A 16,653-nucleotide genomic window follows, 5' to 3' on the forward strand; every position below is an offset into this window, starting at 1 on the left:
TCCTAAGCTATTTCCACATGGAGATTCTCCTCCACTTTGGCTTCCAAACAGAAACACTTGTTTTGAAGCATGAAGTTGTGCTTTAATTGCAATTGCAATACCATAAGGTACTTTTTGGGTATTTACTTGACTCATATATACCAAGCACACACCCCTACTGTGAAAGCCAGTTTGGTGTAGTGGTTAAGTGCGCGGACTCTTACTTGGGAGAACTGGGTTTGATTCCCCACTCCTCCACTTGCAGCTGCTGGAATGGCCTTGAGTCAGCCATAGCTCTCATAGGAGTTGTACTTGAAAGGGTAGCTTCTGGAAGAGCTCTCTCAGCCTCACCCACTTCACATGGTGTCTGTTGTGGGTGGGAAGGTAAAGGAGACTGACCACTCTGAGCTTCAGAGTGGAGGGCAGACTACGGATCTAATACTGTCGTCTTCTACTCCTCAACAACCAATCATTTCCAAGTTGATGGTGCAGGGATTTTTCCATATACCAGTAAAGGAAACAAAAAGTTCAAGATACCAATTCAGGCAGACACAAAGACTGAAAGTATGTTGATATTTTACTACAGCACATGCATGAGGGGGAAAAACAGAAAAGGAATGGCCAGTCTCTGAAGAGCATACGTGAAGCATACGTGGAAGGGAAAAGCTTGGGGAAGCGGAGAGAAGATGCAGGAAAGTGCACAGAAAACTCTCCATGTGGGAACTCCACTGCCAACACACAGGCCTCAGCATTGTCTGTGACAACCAAGCCAAACAGAGAATCCTTGCCATGTGGTAGCCGCTTTACAGTGCAAGCCTAAGCAGAGCTACATCCTTTAAAGTCCACTAAAGTCAATAGGCTTAGAAGGGTGTAACTCAGCAGAAAAGAGGAAGACCCAACAGGAGATGGATTGACTCCATTAACAAAACCACGGACCTCAATCTGCAAGACCTGAGCAAGGCTGTTAATGACTAATTCATAGGATTGCCAAAGTCAGGAGCAACTTGACAGCACAACACCCATACACACAGCTCTGCTCAGGATCACAGTGTAAGTTGCTCAGAGCAGTCATTAAGTCTCGAGTTCTTACAGAGGTCTGAGAATGTCAATCAACCCCTATCTGGTCTTGCTGCCATAAGGAATTTTCTTTAGCTGCGTGATACGTATGTCCCCACACACACCCCACCATATTTCTTCCAGTTAGCCAGATTTCAGGCTTGAGTACAGTCCACACAGGTTTGAGTACAGTCCACAAGATCACAGGTACATGTTTTTATGCATCGTATTACTGTGCTTCTAAAGTGACCTGAACTATGTGGCCCAAGCTAGATTGATCTCTTTAAATCTAAGAAGTGAAACAGGGTCAGTGCTGGCCAATACTTGAATGGAATATCACCACAGGGGCCATGGCTCAGTGGTAGAGCATCAGCCTGGCATCCAGAAGTTCCCAGGTTCAATCCCTGGCATCTTCAGTTAAAAGGACCAGGCAGTGGGTGATGTGGAAGACCTCAGCCTGAGACCCCAGGGAGCCACTGCCAGTCATAGACGATTCTGACTTTGATGTCACTTTGCACCAGCTCAAGGGAAAGCGTAGAAAGCTCCAACACAGATGCATGGTGAGAAGCTCAACTAAAAAGCACAGGGGTTTTCATAGGAAATCTTTGTCAACTCCTGGTTGTTGGAAACAGTCTAGGTCCTTGGGCTCATTTATATATTGCTGGTGGGAATGTCCATCTGTTAAAGAATTTTGGAATAGCATTTTAAAAATTACTAACGAAATCATTGGGATTATAGTCCCTAACACACCTGTGTCAGTATTGTTAAATTATTGGGGCAATACTAAAATAACTAAATTGAGTAGAAATCTTATAGCTAATTTACTCTAAACAGTAAAAACAGCATCAGCACAATGTTGGGAAAAAAAGAATGTGCCTACTGTCCAAAGATGGTTTCTTAAGGTGTGGAATTTGTCAGTATCTGATAAACTTGGCGACAGTTATTAATTGATGATAATTCTTTATATAACCCTGATTTTGAGAAGAAAAGTTCTCCCTTTTTAAAATACATTGCCTCTCATAATACTGTGGATTGTAAATTGCCTAGAAAATATTTAGACTTTATTTTTTATTGATCTATTATATCTAGATTGATTATGTTAAATATTTTTGGAGTTACTGTATGATTTGATTGATGTTTGGTTAGTCTTGCTCATTTTTGGTTTGTTCTATCTTTGTGTATTGCTTTGCAATTTTAAATAAAAATTTTGAAACTGAAACAAAAGCACAGGGGAAAGATATACAGACAGTCCAATAACAAGGCATTGACTGACCAACTCTGAAGATTCTCTTAAATGAACACGTGAAAACTTTTCAGTCTCGGGAAAATGGATGTAGCAACTGTGACCCATGTGATCTCTTTCAATTCATACCAATGTAGAGCTTGAAGGAAAAGGGGGTACATCTAGACCGATTCTGCACTCATCCTACACCGCTCTGAGGTTCCTCTTTTCAGCGTGACGTCCTTCTGACTTCCCACTATCTGCCCCGGGGCTTCAGCCTGTGTCACCATTTTTGTGCGGCAAAGAGAAACCGCAAAAAAACAGTTTCTCTTTGCCATGAAAAAAAGAGACTCAGGCTGAAGCCCCAGGACAGATAGCGAGACACTGGAAGGATGCCATGCTGAAAAGAGGAATGTCAGAGTGGTATAAGGTGAGTGCGAAATCAGTTCTAGACAAAAGCACAGTCTCTGCATGAACTCTATTTTAGATCAGCCCATATCATCCAGATTATAGTCTGTCAAAAGCAAAGGGAGCTTCAGTGTAAGCAAAGGGCACCAAGCCAAAGGTGTCGGTAGACACAGAACTGTTCAGTAAACACACCCAGATGTTTGAAAACAAGTAAGCCAAACCACATGCTGAAGAAAAAATCCTTGGGATTGTTAACGGATGTCATCCAGAGAAGAAAATCCTTCGGAAAATCTGCAATGGAGCTTAATGAGCAGAATCCCCTTTAATGAGACAGCACATTTTGTTGGCCCCCTACTTTAATTCCATCCCATCTCATCCCAACTTCCTGTAACTACCCACAGCAATTTCCATTCTAGATATCTTCAGCAAGCTTTTCAAAATCTCAGTGGATCCCCTTTTTCCACAGAAAGGGATGAATTTGTTTTGAAACCAATACAGTACTTTTTTCTGTGTCTATTTTATTAAACTAGCAATGAGACTTATCAATACTGTCATTCATCAGTATTCAGGCACGTACTGCAACATACACATCTTTCCATGGTACATAGCACTATGGAACATTCATAGTTATTCTGGGGGAGAAAAGTACATTCCCTAAAGCAGGAGTGGCCAAACTGGCTCTTTCATACATATTGTGTGACCTGGAGAAGGCATTTCGCTCTTTAATTTACCTCTCCAAATCAAGTCAGCTAGTGGCTTGGAGAATGCATTTAAAGTTAAAAGTTGCTTTCTTTCCACCTCCCCCTTCCCATCCATCTATTTGTCTTCCTGCCTTCCTTTCTGTCCTCAAACATCTGATGTTTATTCTATGTGGCTCTTACATGAAGTATGGCCACCCCTGCCCTAAACCATGTATATATTGAGATCTCAGACCTGAAAGGAAAGGTCCCCTGTGCAAGCATAATGCTAATAAATTCAAGGGGCAAAACTCTGTATGTGAGCATTAATGTTGCAAGGAGCTTAAGGCATGATCTGTATAGTTTCCTGAACATGCTCCTTGGCTCCGCTCCCTTAAGCCACTGGTGAGTGCAGCAAATACTTTAACAGTTCTGTGGCTATCATTCTTTTCTGTCTAAAATCTAAGACTCCAGTTAGGATCCAGAGACGCCTGCCAATATCTGTGTAATGTATCCATAGTTGGACACTGCCGTTTCATTCCAGAGTATCCCATTGCAAGTTGGGGGGAATTTTTCAGGGCATGGTGAAGGGGTTGCTACTAGAAGGTGGGCAGTGGAAAACCCCTTGCTTATGATCAGGTGCCACTTTGTAAATCCCAGGTTAAGCCTGCACCTGTGCACACACACACTTTCTAACATCACATCAAACTAGTTCAGACTTGTGTCCAAATGTACATGCACAGGACTCATTAGTGGTTCTTAGAAGTTAAGCTTTGCCCTCCAATATCTTAAAGAAATTTGACAGATAAATGTGCATACAATACCTTTCGGATCTATGGTCCACAGAATTCATGTCATCGGAAGAAATTCTGAACTCACTGATTCGGATTCTCTCTTCATACTCAACTTCAACTGAATAGTAGACAAACACTTTACCATTAAATTTGAATTTAGGATGGAAGACAATACCTAGAAAACCTCTCTCATCGCCTTCCCAAGGTGAGGTAAGTACAGCTTCACTGATGTTCAGAAATGGTTTTTCAAGTCGTGAATAATCTGGCAGGTAGGCCCAAACCAAGCCAACTTGTTCGGCAATGAAGAATCTGTGAGTTCCATCATTTGCATGCACCATGGCAACTGGATTCCTAAGCCCATTGGCCACTTCCACTAAACACAACTGCAGGCATCCTTCACTGTCAGCTGTCACAAGCCCAAGGTTTTGAGTAAGGCGTTTATTGGACAGGAGGTGAGGAAAGCAGTAGTCAGCATCCTCCAAAGCAAGGTAACGACAGAACTTCGCCATGTTGTTTTCCAGGGCCAATAGCTCCTTGTCTTGAGAGAGCAATTTGAACATGGACCTGCAGTTTTGCCACACTTGTACGCAGTAGTCGGGACAAAGTCCTGGCACAGTTTTCACAGGTGTAGAAGGGTCTTCAGCATCATACAGATGAGCAGCATAAGGGGAGCATTCCTGCAGGAAAACAGGAAGGCTGCATCAACTGTTTCATATTACTGTGTCATTAGTAGGTAGCAATGCCTTGGCCAATCTATTATGTATACCAGGGGTGGCCAACGGTAGCTCTCCAGATGTTTTTGCCTACAATTCCCATCAGCCCCAGCCATTGGCTATGCTGGCTGGGGCTGATGGGAGTTGTAGGCAAAAGAACATTTGGAGAGCTACCATTGGCCACCCCTGATGTATACTAATGCATCAGAGATCATAAAAGAAAAGTTCATAGTTTCTTTCATTTTGTGGTAGTAGCCCTGAGGTTGAGCACCAACAAAACACTCAATGAGAAGCCTGCTGCGTCTTCGTAAGGAGAGTTTCTGTATGATCTATGTTTCCATTCATATGCTTTAACATTTTAAGGTCTACATCTAATAAACTGTGAAGTTGCCCTTGATGAATGTTTAACATGATTTTTTAAAAACAGAGTTAAGTTAAGCGAGGACTGCCCTGATTAGATAGGCCAGGCCGGTCTACCTGAGGAGCCACACAGAATAAACACTACATGTTTGAGAGCTGCAAGGCATGAATGTCAGGTGTTTGAGAGCCACAAGACAGGGAGGGAGACGGAGGAAGCAAAATAGAAGGTGAAGGAGGGAGAGATGGAAAGAAAGCAATTTTAAATGCATTCTCCAAGCCACAGCTAACTTGGCTTGGAGAAGTGATTTAAAGAGAGAAATGCCTTCTCCAAGCCAGCTGATGGGGTGGTGGAAGCTTCAAGAACCATACAATATGTGTGAAAGAGACACATGTGGCTCCTGAGCCACAGTTCGGCCACCTCTACCCTAGGGAGTGGAGCTGACTTGGGTTTGAAGGGAGAGTTCAGTTACTGCTGCCTTCAACTTTTCCTAGCAATGTCTTTTCCAGTGACTCTTTGTCTTTTCATAATGCGACCAAAGTAAGCCTCAGTTTAGTCATATTAGCTTCCAGGGAGAGTTCAGGTTCGATATGATCTAGAATCCAGCACATCACTGTCCTAAAAAGTTAACAACAGCAAGATCACCTAACAGGGCACAAAATGCGTATGTTACTTTCTTTGGAACATCTTTGCTTATATCCCAGCAGCTGAAAAATCACAGCTGTTTCACTGGCTGTAATTTGATGCACTCAGTCATATTGTTGGCTGAATTTAACATACAGCTGGGCCAGCTGAGGACAAGAAGATATAAAACTCTTTCACCCCCCTTCCCCCCCCAAAACCCCCCCTTTTTTAAAAAGCACTTAATGGGATTTGATTCACTTAAGTCAGTGGAAAGCATCCCATTGCTTGGATGGGCAATGTGTCAAGACCACACTGTGATGAGGACTGGGGGAGAAATGCTCCAGATATTTAAGCAGCTGTAATTTTGTTCCAGAAATACTTTTTTCTCCTAGGAAACACACAGCTGGAACCAAGATGGATTTGCTCTCATTGAATCATGACTCCTTTTTTTATGCATGATAACATTTTGGCAGCTCTGCTAAGCTTTCATAGAAAACTGCTGCCATTTCTCCTTAATTGTTACTCTCTGTTCTCATCTAGACAACATAGCATAAACACCAAACTAATAATGTACATTGTCTTTGCTGTTATTTTAACCATATCACTAAATGCAGGGAAAGCTGGATTTTTATCTTACTGTATGAGTTTGTCTGATTATCTTGCCAACCCAGACCAGGGGTTGGATCCAGTGATCTGCAAAGTAATCAGTATAGTGCCATTTGCAGAAGGGATTGCACAAGATCTTGTGGCACACATCTCCTGCTCCCATCCTAGTTTGCTCATATGCAGATCACACATGTCAGATTTGTGCAACTAACTCTTCTGTTTTCCATATTGTACCCTCAGGAGCCATTTTGAAAATGAAGAATGCACTTCTGAAAACTTTGGGGTAAGTTGCATAATACCTTGCACAAGTAGAAACACAAGTAGGGATATGAGAAATTTGATTTAGCACACATGACAACTGTGATTCTTTCCTTGCATTTCCACATGTGCAAGAGGAAATGTTGTGATGGATCCAACCCCAAAAGCCCATCCAGCCCAGCATTCTGTTTTCAAACAGCCAGATTCTGTTTGAAGCCCAAACATGGCCTCTTGCTGTTATATCTCTTCATTTGGTGTTTAGAACTTTGTTTCATTTTTATCCTTCCAAAGAGCATAGGGCAGCCTACATGGTGGAGCATTTTCATGGGGCAAACTCTCTTAAAAGCTTCACCTTGCCAGGATTTCTCAATTTTTGTCTTCCCCACTGCATCAGGGATCCCAACTGGAAATAAATTCTAGGATTAAATTTAGTCTGGATCTGATGGCCAACAGAGCCATTGGCTAACAGGTGTGGTTTGAGGTATTTGGTACAAACTTAAGAGCTGAAGTAAATAAAACACTAAATATAGAGGTGAAAGTTACACTATAGTTGATTTTAGACAAAAGGCCATGATAAATATTTATGAGCTGTACATGCCAAGAACAAAAAATACAACCCCCTTCCAGACAGCCTTATTTGTGTTGCTACACACTCTGGTTAGAATATTATTCAGTTGCAATTCAGTAACTATCTCTTTCCATCAGCTCCAGGACTGTATGAAGGAACTGGGTAAATAATCTGATCCCTATGCTGTCTGTAACCCACTCCTCTTAGGTTTACCCTTCAGTTAACAACTCTAACCTCTGACTCCTAATTTTACAACTGACAAAACTCCCAACTGTCAAGTCTTAACTCACTCTCTTCTTCCCAGCCCATAAACTCCTATCAGCTGACTGACAAAGCTCCATTCTCATTTACTCTTGTGCCACTATGTGGACTTTGTATCTTCTTCCTGTCACACATGGTTCTCCCTTCTTTAATTTTATCCTCACAAAAACACTGTGGGGAAGACAAATAAGAGAGTGACTGGTCCACGGTTAGTCACTGAGATGCTGGAGTAGGAATCTGAACTCGAATCTTACGTGCACTTGCTACTTCTGAATGACTACATACAGTCAATATCCCAACTAGTGGCCATGAGAGACCGATCCTCAAAATGCCTTTGGTTTTTTTTTATCCCACCCTTCCTCCCATGCTCTCAGGGAAACATAGATAATTCTCTGTTTTATCCTCACAATAATCCTGTGAGGCAAGCTAAGCTGAGAGACTAAGTGAACTTCATGAATGGGTGAGAATTTGAATCTGGGTCTCCCTGGTGTGCCCATGATACCACACTGCTCTAAAAATAATTGGAGGATCTATTTATTTATTCTCAAGTGTAAAGTGGAGGTAAAGAGGGCCTAATTTAAGGAAAAGAACAGAGAATGTTGGATGAAAGTAGCTAACCTCTGCCTCACCTTTGGATATTTGGTGTCACAAGTAGTGAATAAGGCTGGAAGAGAAAAGTGCTTGCTTTACAAAGTTCTTCTCATAATATCTACTTCTACATGGTTTTGAGAGCCAGTCTGGTGTATTGGTTAAGAGAGCAGAGTCTGAATCTGGGAGAACTGTGTTTGATTCTTCCTCTCCTCCACATGCAACCAGCTGGGTGTTTTCTCAAGAGCAGTTCTCTCAGCCCCCACTATCTCACAGGGTGTTTGTTGTGGGGATGGGAAGGGAAAGGAGATTGTAAACTGCTCTAAGACTCCAAGTGAAAGGCAGGGTATAAATTCAATCTTCTTCTTCTCTGTAGGCTAGTTGTAGTGGCTATTCCATGGCCACATCTTGGGGTAGTGGATTTCCTAAGTAAATTACACATGCATACAGAAGTACATCCCTTTCTCAGTCCTGAACATATCATCAATCAGAATGAGAAAAGCTTCGATCCTTACCTTCTCTCCATGCCCCTCATAACTTTTATAAACTTCTCACTCACGTAAGAGAGAATCCATATTCTCTTTCCAATCCTAGTTGCTTTGGAACATAAAATTCCCCTTAAATCAATCCCTTCAAACATTCCTGACAATGCAAAAATCCTCAGGCATGACAAATTAACTCCAATACAACTACTCTTCACTAATTGCTCTTAAAAACTAAAATAGCGCCCCCTCCCCACTATTTTAGGGAGAAAACAAAGGAAAATGCAGCCTAGGTTTCTAGGATGCCAAGGAAAGAGCATGAATATTTTTAAACACAACTCCCCCTGGCTTCTTCAGAACAGTGGATTTTTTATTCCAAATTCCCCGAGTCCTCATGAAATAACCATTACTATATTCTCCCATCCTGGCATTTTTTCTCAAAGTGAAGACATTCATTCAACCCTTTGATATCATTGCCTCTTTAAAAAACCCAATGATCTTTTTTGCTTTATGTATCTACTGAAAATGTTGAGAAATATGTGAGGGAGTGTCTGTGTGCTTTTGAGAATGTAAAATGAGCTAGTCGAAGCTGTCCAAAGCACTTAGAATAGGGTAAGAGAAAACTAAATCAATAGTAATAAATGTTACAGTGATCTATTCTCTGTGGGAAAGAGTGCATTTACTTCAGGTGCAGGCTTGCCGTAAGAAACGGTTCATTCACACATGCATGTACTTCCACTTGATGATTCGCAATAAATGTGTAAACTGCCTGTACTGAAAGAGATTGTGTCCAATGTGTTTTGAACTACTAGTTAGTAGCATGGTTCATGCTGCAACAGCTCATTCACAGACAAGTTTTCATGCTGAAATCAAAGCCCTTGAATGACCGATCATGCCTTAACAAACTGGTCCTAAGAGTGAGAGTAAGCCTAATCACGTTTACTCAAAAGTAAGTCCCACTTTGTTCAGTGGGGCTTACTTGCAGGGAAGCATGCACTGGATTGCAGCCATCGAAAGCTTGTTTACATTGTACAGCTCCTATAGAAGGTTTGCCATAACCCTGAATAGCACCGGAAAGAACCACAGTTCTATGCTCTGTTCTATGCTCAGAACTATCCTAAGTTCTGATGCTTATTTCTAGAAACTGCGAGCAGTGCAGAAAGAGTGACACAGGACTATGACCAACTTCTTATTCCATTCAGGGAAAAGAAGCAACAATAAATCACAACTAAAGATAGGAAGAGCTGGAGTACTCACATTCATACACAGAGACAACTTGTCAAAACAGTGTGACTAATGGAGGAAAATTACCATCTGCATGTCTGGCAAGTGAGGCCTAAATCAATATAACGGATCCCTTTGAATTATGTCCTCTGCTGTGACATAAAAACATAACTAATATGTAAACACAGAGAATGGTTGAAAGAAGAGAGCACAGGAGTTGCGCTGTTCTTCATTCGTAGCTTTGGGAAATGCAGCTTCTTCAAACATCCTACGGCCAGTTTGGTGTAGTGGTTAGGTGTGTGGACTCTTATATGGGAGAACTGGATTTGATTCCCCACTTGCAGCTGCTGGAATGGCCTTGGGTCGTAGCTCTCACAGTTTCTGGGAGAGTTCTCTCAGCCCCACCTACTATACAGGTCTGTTGTGGGGGAGGAAGCTAAAGGAAATTGTGAGCCACTCTGAGACTCTGAATGAAGGGCAAAGTATAAATCCAATATCATCTTCTTCTATATACTTCAGTAGAGCTGATTCCACAGAAACCTGCAGGCTATTCAAAGTGTTAATTGTGATAAGACTATGAAAAGATGTTCATAATGAACACACTGCAGGAACTCACAGCTCACTGAGCATGGTAGATGCATGGCTAGACAGGAACATATGAGACAATACAGCATCCAGCTCATGCCCCTAACCTAGCAGATTCTGCGGAGGGATATGGGGAATTTTAAAAAGTGAGCATCCATGCATGTAAAAAGTCTAGGGATAAAACAAGAAAAGCTCTGCTAGATCAGATCCTGTCAACAGCTGCAAAATTAAGGGTCTTTAACTTGGGAATGATCCCGGTAGAATAATATGAGAGTCTCAAGATCTAGGTGGGCAGTCGTGTTGGTCTGAAGCAACAGAACAAAGTTGGAGTCTAGTAGCACCTTAAAGTTTTATTCAGAATGTAAACTTTTGTGTGTGTGCACACTTTGTCAGGTAATGAAATGGGGTACAGTAAGTAGTGCTACATATTTCTGGTGGGCAGTGGTTAAGCATGCAAAGTACTACAAAGTTAGAATCCACTGACAAAACAGTGAAATTAACAAACTGAAAGAACATTTGGTCTGGATAGCATTTGCGTGGGAAAACAACAAAGGCAGCAACATGTTAGAAATGGAGAATGATTGTGAGAGTGTCCCAAGGCAATAAATGCAATCTGTTAATTGCTATTGCTCCTCAAGCCTGGGTTAAACTGAGAACATGTTTTTCTCAGAGTTTCAATTCAACCTGCTTAGAGGTCTGCTACCAAATGCCCAAGGACATTCATAAGGATGCAAAGAGAATCCCCCTCTGTATTCCCCTCTCCACAACTGGTGTTCTGAGGTCCACCATTGAACATGAAGGTTTCATTCAGTCACCACGGCTAATAGCTATTGACAAGCCCAGCCTGCATGCATTTGTCTGGCTTCCTTTTAACAGTGACCTACATTAGAGGTCATCACTACATCTTGTGGCAGTGAAAGCTGTAAGTTAATTTAATTATGCATCATTGCATGAAAAAGATGTTGTTTGACCTGATGTACTGCCAACCAGTTTTGCTGATTGATGTTGAGTTGTGGTGCTAAGGGAGAGGGAGAAGACATTATCTCCAGGCACTCAGCACGATTCAGGTAGGACCACTAGGGATCAGGTAGGCTCAACACCACCCTCCTAGGTGGAGGGGCTCAGGTGGCATGGTGTGGTCACTCTGTCCTCTTTCTTAGCATTGCTTCCTAGCCAAACTTTACACACCTGAAAGGGAAGCTAGTGGGACTACGGGGCTGGAGAGCCCTAAACCATGGGTAGGAGTCAGAAGGGCAGCCTGGAAGGGGTTTTGTCCTGCAAAACCTAATTTATTTAAAACTTACAGTGTGGTAGTTCTAAGAGTGAAATTTCAAGGGTAAATAGTTTCAAGGAGGGTAGCCATATTGGTCTGAAGCAGAAGAGCTATCTTCTAGTCCAGTAGTATCTCAGAGAACAACAAGGTTTTTGGGGTATCAGCTTTCAGGTGACAAAAGCTTTAGGAAATGGCGGAAGAAGATGACAACATTGGATTTGTATCCCGCCCTCCACTCCAAATCTCTGGAGAGCATGTGCAGTTACTATCTATGGCCCACTGTGTAAATGTTTCGTAATTGCACATCACATGAGAGAGCAACACCTGGCATTAAAGGAAATCTTTTTTTCATGTATTTCATATATTTACTCCTGGATGTGTGTAATTTTATAATAGTAATATTAACCACTGAGGAAGGCCCTTGGGGGCCAAAACATGTATGGTCTATTGAGAGCCAGTTTGGTGTAGTGGTTAAGTGTGCGGACTCTTTATCTGGGAGAACCGGGTTTGATTACCCACTCCTCCATTTGCAGCTACTGGAATGGCCTTGGGTCAGTCATAGCTTTGGAGAGGTTGTCCTTAAAAGGGCAGCTTCTGTGAGAGGTCTCTCAGCCCCACCCACCTCACAGGGTGTCTGTTGTGGGGTAAGGAAATAAAGGAAATTGTAAGCCACTCAGATTTGGAGTGGAGGGCAGGATATAAATCCAATGTTGTTGTTGTCGTCGTCATCTTCATCTTCTTCATAAAATATATGCATCAACTGTATATGTGTAAGTATTATCTCTGTATGTAAAAAGTCTTAAACATCTGATATGTAGACCATTTCTTTTAACCTACTTTATCTTCTGCGAACGTGTACACAATATTAATATTTTTATAATAATTTATTTTGACAGCTTGACCTTCATGTATCAGTCAAAAGCTTTAGCACAAGCAATCACGCAAGCATCATACTCATCCATACCAATCACATTCTTAAGAGTGTGCATTAAAAGCAGATCAGCAATGATTCATACTGACATTTCTAAAGGAAACTTCTTTCATTTCCTCACTTCCAAGCCAACAAAAAAATATACACATCTGTATGACATTGCAACACATATAGTATGTCTAGCCAAGTTCTAACCTCATCTCTCCCTCTTGTTTTGACTGCCCTCTTCCCAAACAATGTCATCCTAAAGAGAGTTATGCCCTTCTAAACCTATTGACTGCAATGCACTTAGGTTAGCACTGCAGTGAACCATCTGAGATAGGCATAACCAAAAGTTTTACACAGTGGAGTAGCTGTGTTGATCTGAAGCAGAAGAACAATGTTTGAGTCCAGCAGCACCTTTAAAACCAACAAAATTTTATTCTGGATATAAGTTTTGGTATGCACATATATTGAAGAAGTGTTGGTCTTAAAGGTGCCACTGGATTCTAAACTTCGTTCTACAGTATACAAAAATATGGCTGCACTGTAGATTTACATAAGGCCTTCATGATGCTCACAATTTTATTTCCAACTTTTCTCCTAATAATCCCTACCACAGACTATGTGTCTTTTCCACTTCCGCTGTACAGTAAATCAACATGGAGCTAGCCAGCAGTACCATAAATCTCTTTCCTGGTCAATAACTGGAAAGCCAGTATAGCACAGCAGTTAGAAAGTCAAACTAGAACACTCTTGTGTCACACAGTGGCCAAAACTCAGATACCATCAGGAGTGGGGCCAGAATTCCAAAAACCCTCCCACAGCTGCCTCCAAAGAAGAAGATGAAGATAAAGCGGCACCAAGGATACAGAGCATCACTGCCCCGCTTTGTTTTGAGGATTGGAGCTTTTTTTTGAATGGGAATGCACAGGAATACAGTTCCAGCTGGCTTGGTGTCAGAGGGTGTGGCCTAATATGCAAATGAGTTCCTGCTGCACTTTTCCTACAATAAAAACCCTGTTGAGGATGAAGTGGAAGATATGAGAACAATGTAAACTGCTTTGAAACTCAGTTAAGAGAGCAAAGGTGGGATGTAAATGAAACAAATGAACAGTTTATAGCCATCAGTTTATATGTTGTTTTGCCCCAATGTGCACTACTGTATAGTCACCTCATCTGCCATGCTGTTGCATATTCATCAAGCTAAGATGCTTTGAGGCTTTTCACTGTCTCAAGTCATCTGTAAACTTGGCCATCTTCCTGCTCACTCTAGGAAACCCTAGTGCTCATTTCCCTGTACTGTGAAAACTGTCCATGTAATCCTACCTTCTGTTTCTGTTGTCAGGGGCGGAATTCTAGCAGGAGCTCCTTTGCATATTAGGCCACACACCCCTGGTGTAGCCAATCCTCCAAGAGCTTACAAAAAAGAGCCCTGTAAGTTCTTTGAGGATTGGCTAATATGCAAAGGAGCTCCTGCTAGAATTCCACCCATCTGTTGTACAACCAATTACTGTGACAGTACCCATCCTCTCATCCCATGGCTTCTTCCACACAATGCATAATAAACATAGCATCCAGCCCCCCAAAACACAGGCATGGCCACTAGATGTATGACTTTTAACAAGGAGTTGAGGAATTCATGTAGTGGATGGAAAACTATTGCGAGCACCTAATCCAGAACAAGCCCGCAAAAGGTACAATTCACACAACCAGACAGGGCCTGCAAGATAAGACTCCATGACAAGAAACAAAGGACATCTGCTAGCATTTCTTTGGCACCAGCACATGTATTTTGCCCTAACAGAGTGAACACACAGTGTAGCACAATCTTGCTATCCTTACATGGATATGCCCTGAATGAAGAACTAAAAGATAAGGGAAGAAGGACCAAATTGCTCATCCCCAAAAGTGAATTCAAATAATGTGTATTATTACTAGTGTATGGTAAGGGTGAGGTACAAAGTCTTCCACTTACCCACAACATCTGGGTTACAAGAAGGAAAAACAGGAAGAAGGAGGAGGGTTTGGTTTTATTCACTACCCAAAGGTGTTTGGAGTGACTTACAATCACCTTCCCTTCTTCTCCACACAACAGACACCCTGTGAGGTAGGTGGGGATGTCTGAGAGAGCTGAGAGAACTGCAACTGACCCAAGGTCACCCAGTTGGTTGATGAGGAGGAGTGGAAAATCAAACCCAGTTCTCCAGATTAGAGTCTGCCTTTTTTTAACCACTATCCCAAACTGACACTGTAGGAAACCAAACTTACAATAACAGGAAAACAAGGCAGGGTTGCAATCGTATGACAACCAAATCGTTCCACATGTGGCTGCCTATGGCTTGAATCACATGACTTGCTAAGGTAGTACTGTGGTGAATAGTGGAGGGAGGATGTTATTAGACGTGGGGGTTCTTTGATTAATAGTGAGTGGCCACTTTCTCTCTCCCTAGCCTACTTCACAAGCAATGCTCCCTCTAAACTGTGGAGTCTTGTGAGCAAAAATTTTGCTGTTTGAGCTACTGGCATTAAAGTTTTGAGCTGCTGCATAAATTAATTTGCTCTGGGGCCATTTTTCCTGAGCTAAGACAAAAATGTGTGAGCCAGAGGCTAAAAAGCCATGAGCCAGCTCACACTAACTCAGTTTAGAGGGAACTCTGCTCACAAGCAATGCTCCCTCTAAACTGTGGAGTCTTGTGAGCAAAAATTCTGCTGTGTGAGCTACTGGCATTAAAGTTTTGAGCTGCTGCATAAATTAGTTTGCTCTGGGGCCATGTTTCCTGAGCTAAGACAAAAATGTGTGAGCCGGAGGCTAATGAACTGTGAGCTAGCTCACACTAACTCAGCTTATGGAACACTGCTCACAAGGTTGTGTGGCTGAAATGGAGGAGAGGGAAATAATGTCCTGAGGCCAATTTGGAGAGCAATGTGGAGGCATCACTATGAAAACAAACGACTTCTGTGTGCCAACTCTGTATCTTGGAGCTGTGGCTGGACAGATGTGTCGAGGGGGGGGGAAGTGGCACAGCGACCCCCGGCTCACCTGACACAGGAGGTCCTGCAGGTGGCTGGCGCAGGCGGCATAGGCGGCGTGGTCGAGGTGCTCGGTGGCGCCGTAGAAGCGCTGCAGAAGGCCGGAGTCGCGCTGCGCGTCGCAGCAGCCGAAGTCCGAGTACTGCACGCAGAAGGCGAGCGGCCGCGGAGGCTTGAAGGGCGGCTTGAAGTCCAGGCACTGCGGGTGGCCCGACGCCTGCCTCAGCAGCAGCGCCACCAGGGCAAAGAGCGGCCAGGCCCAGCAGCCGGGGTCCCGCTCGCAGCCCCGCGTCAGGCTCTCCATCTTCCGCGGCGCTCAGGGAAGGCGCGGCAAGGCGGGAGGACTGCCGCCGGGCGCGGGGCATAAGCAACGCCCGGCCGCTCGCTCCAGCATGACTCCCCTCCTGCTTAGCCGCCTCCTGGGGCTTCGCAGTCCCCGCGCTCTCTGTGCCGCGCAGCCCTTTTGCGCCTAAGGCGCTCCGCTCCAAGCTCCCCCAGCCGCGACGGGAGGGAAAGCGAGCTGCTGTTCCGTCGGACGGACCCGGGGCAGTCCGCTTCTCCTCCTCACGCGCGGAGCAAACGCTGAGGAAGACAAGCTCCGATGGGCAAGCTCTTCCTCGCCATGCCGCCTCCCCGCCCGCCCCTTTGCTTCCCGAAGCACCTCCGAGCCACCCAAAAGCAGCGAGGGAAGGGAAGCCCAGGCACCGCCCTCAGCTCGGGGCGGGTAAACAGCGGCTGGAGCTAAGGCGGCCGAGCGCCAAGGAAGGAGGCCACGTGCTGGAAGAAGCCGCCAGCTCTTTTGCAGGGCCCGCCGCCAATACTAAGGCCTGGCCCGGTTCCGCCCCGGATCTTGATTTAAAGGTGTTCGGTCTTTGAAAGGGCGGGGCCCGCTGGCAATGCGTTTTAGCGGTCTTTTGCAAGTGGAGGTTCCTGTTTTAGGACGAATAAAGCAGGAGTCAATTGGCAGCTTTAAGACCAACCAGGTTTTATTGAGAACGTAAGCTTTCGTGTGCTCTTTAAGCGGGTGTTTTAGG

The 16,653-nt window shown here is 43.6% G+C and overlaps 1 protein-coding gene across 1 annotated transcript in view; it reads right to left on the reverse strand.

Moving 5' to 3' along the window:
* HHIPL1 (HHIP like 1) overlaps positions 1-16,401 on the reverse strand; it is a 55,716-nt gene extending 39,315 nt beyond the window's left edge. The window contains exons 1-2 of the mRNA XM_060262774.1: positions 15,630-16,401; positions 4,167-4,813 (exon numbers count right to left, since the gene is read on the reverse strand). Coding sequence (XP_060118757.1) covers positions 4,167-4,813; positions 15,630-15,923 — 941 coding nt within the window. The 5' untranslated portion in view covers positions 15,924-16,401. The remainder of the gene's footprint in view (positions 1-4,166; positions 4,814-15,629) is intronic.
* Between the last annotated feature and the right edge of the window lie 252 nt (positions 16,402-16,653).

This window comes from Heteronotia binoei, chromosome 21 (assembly GCF_032191835.1).
Source record: "Heteronotia binoei isolate CCM8104 ecotype False Entrance Well chromosome 21, APGP_CSIRO_Hbin_v1, whole genome shotgun sequence".
NCBI classification, from domain to species: Eukaryota; Metazoa; Chordata; class Lepidosauria; order Squamata; family Gekkonidae; genus Heteronotia; species Heteronotia binoei.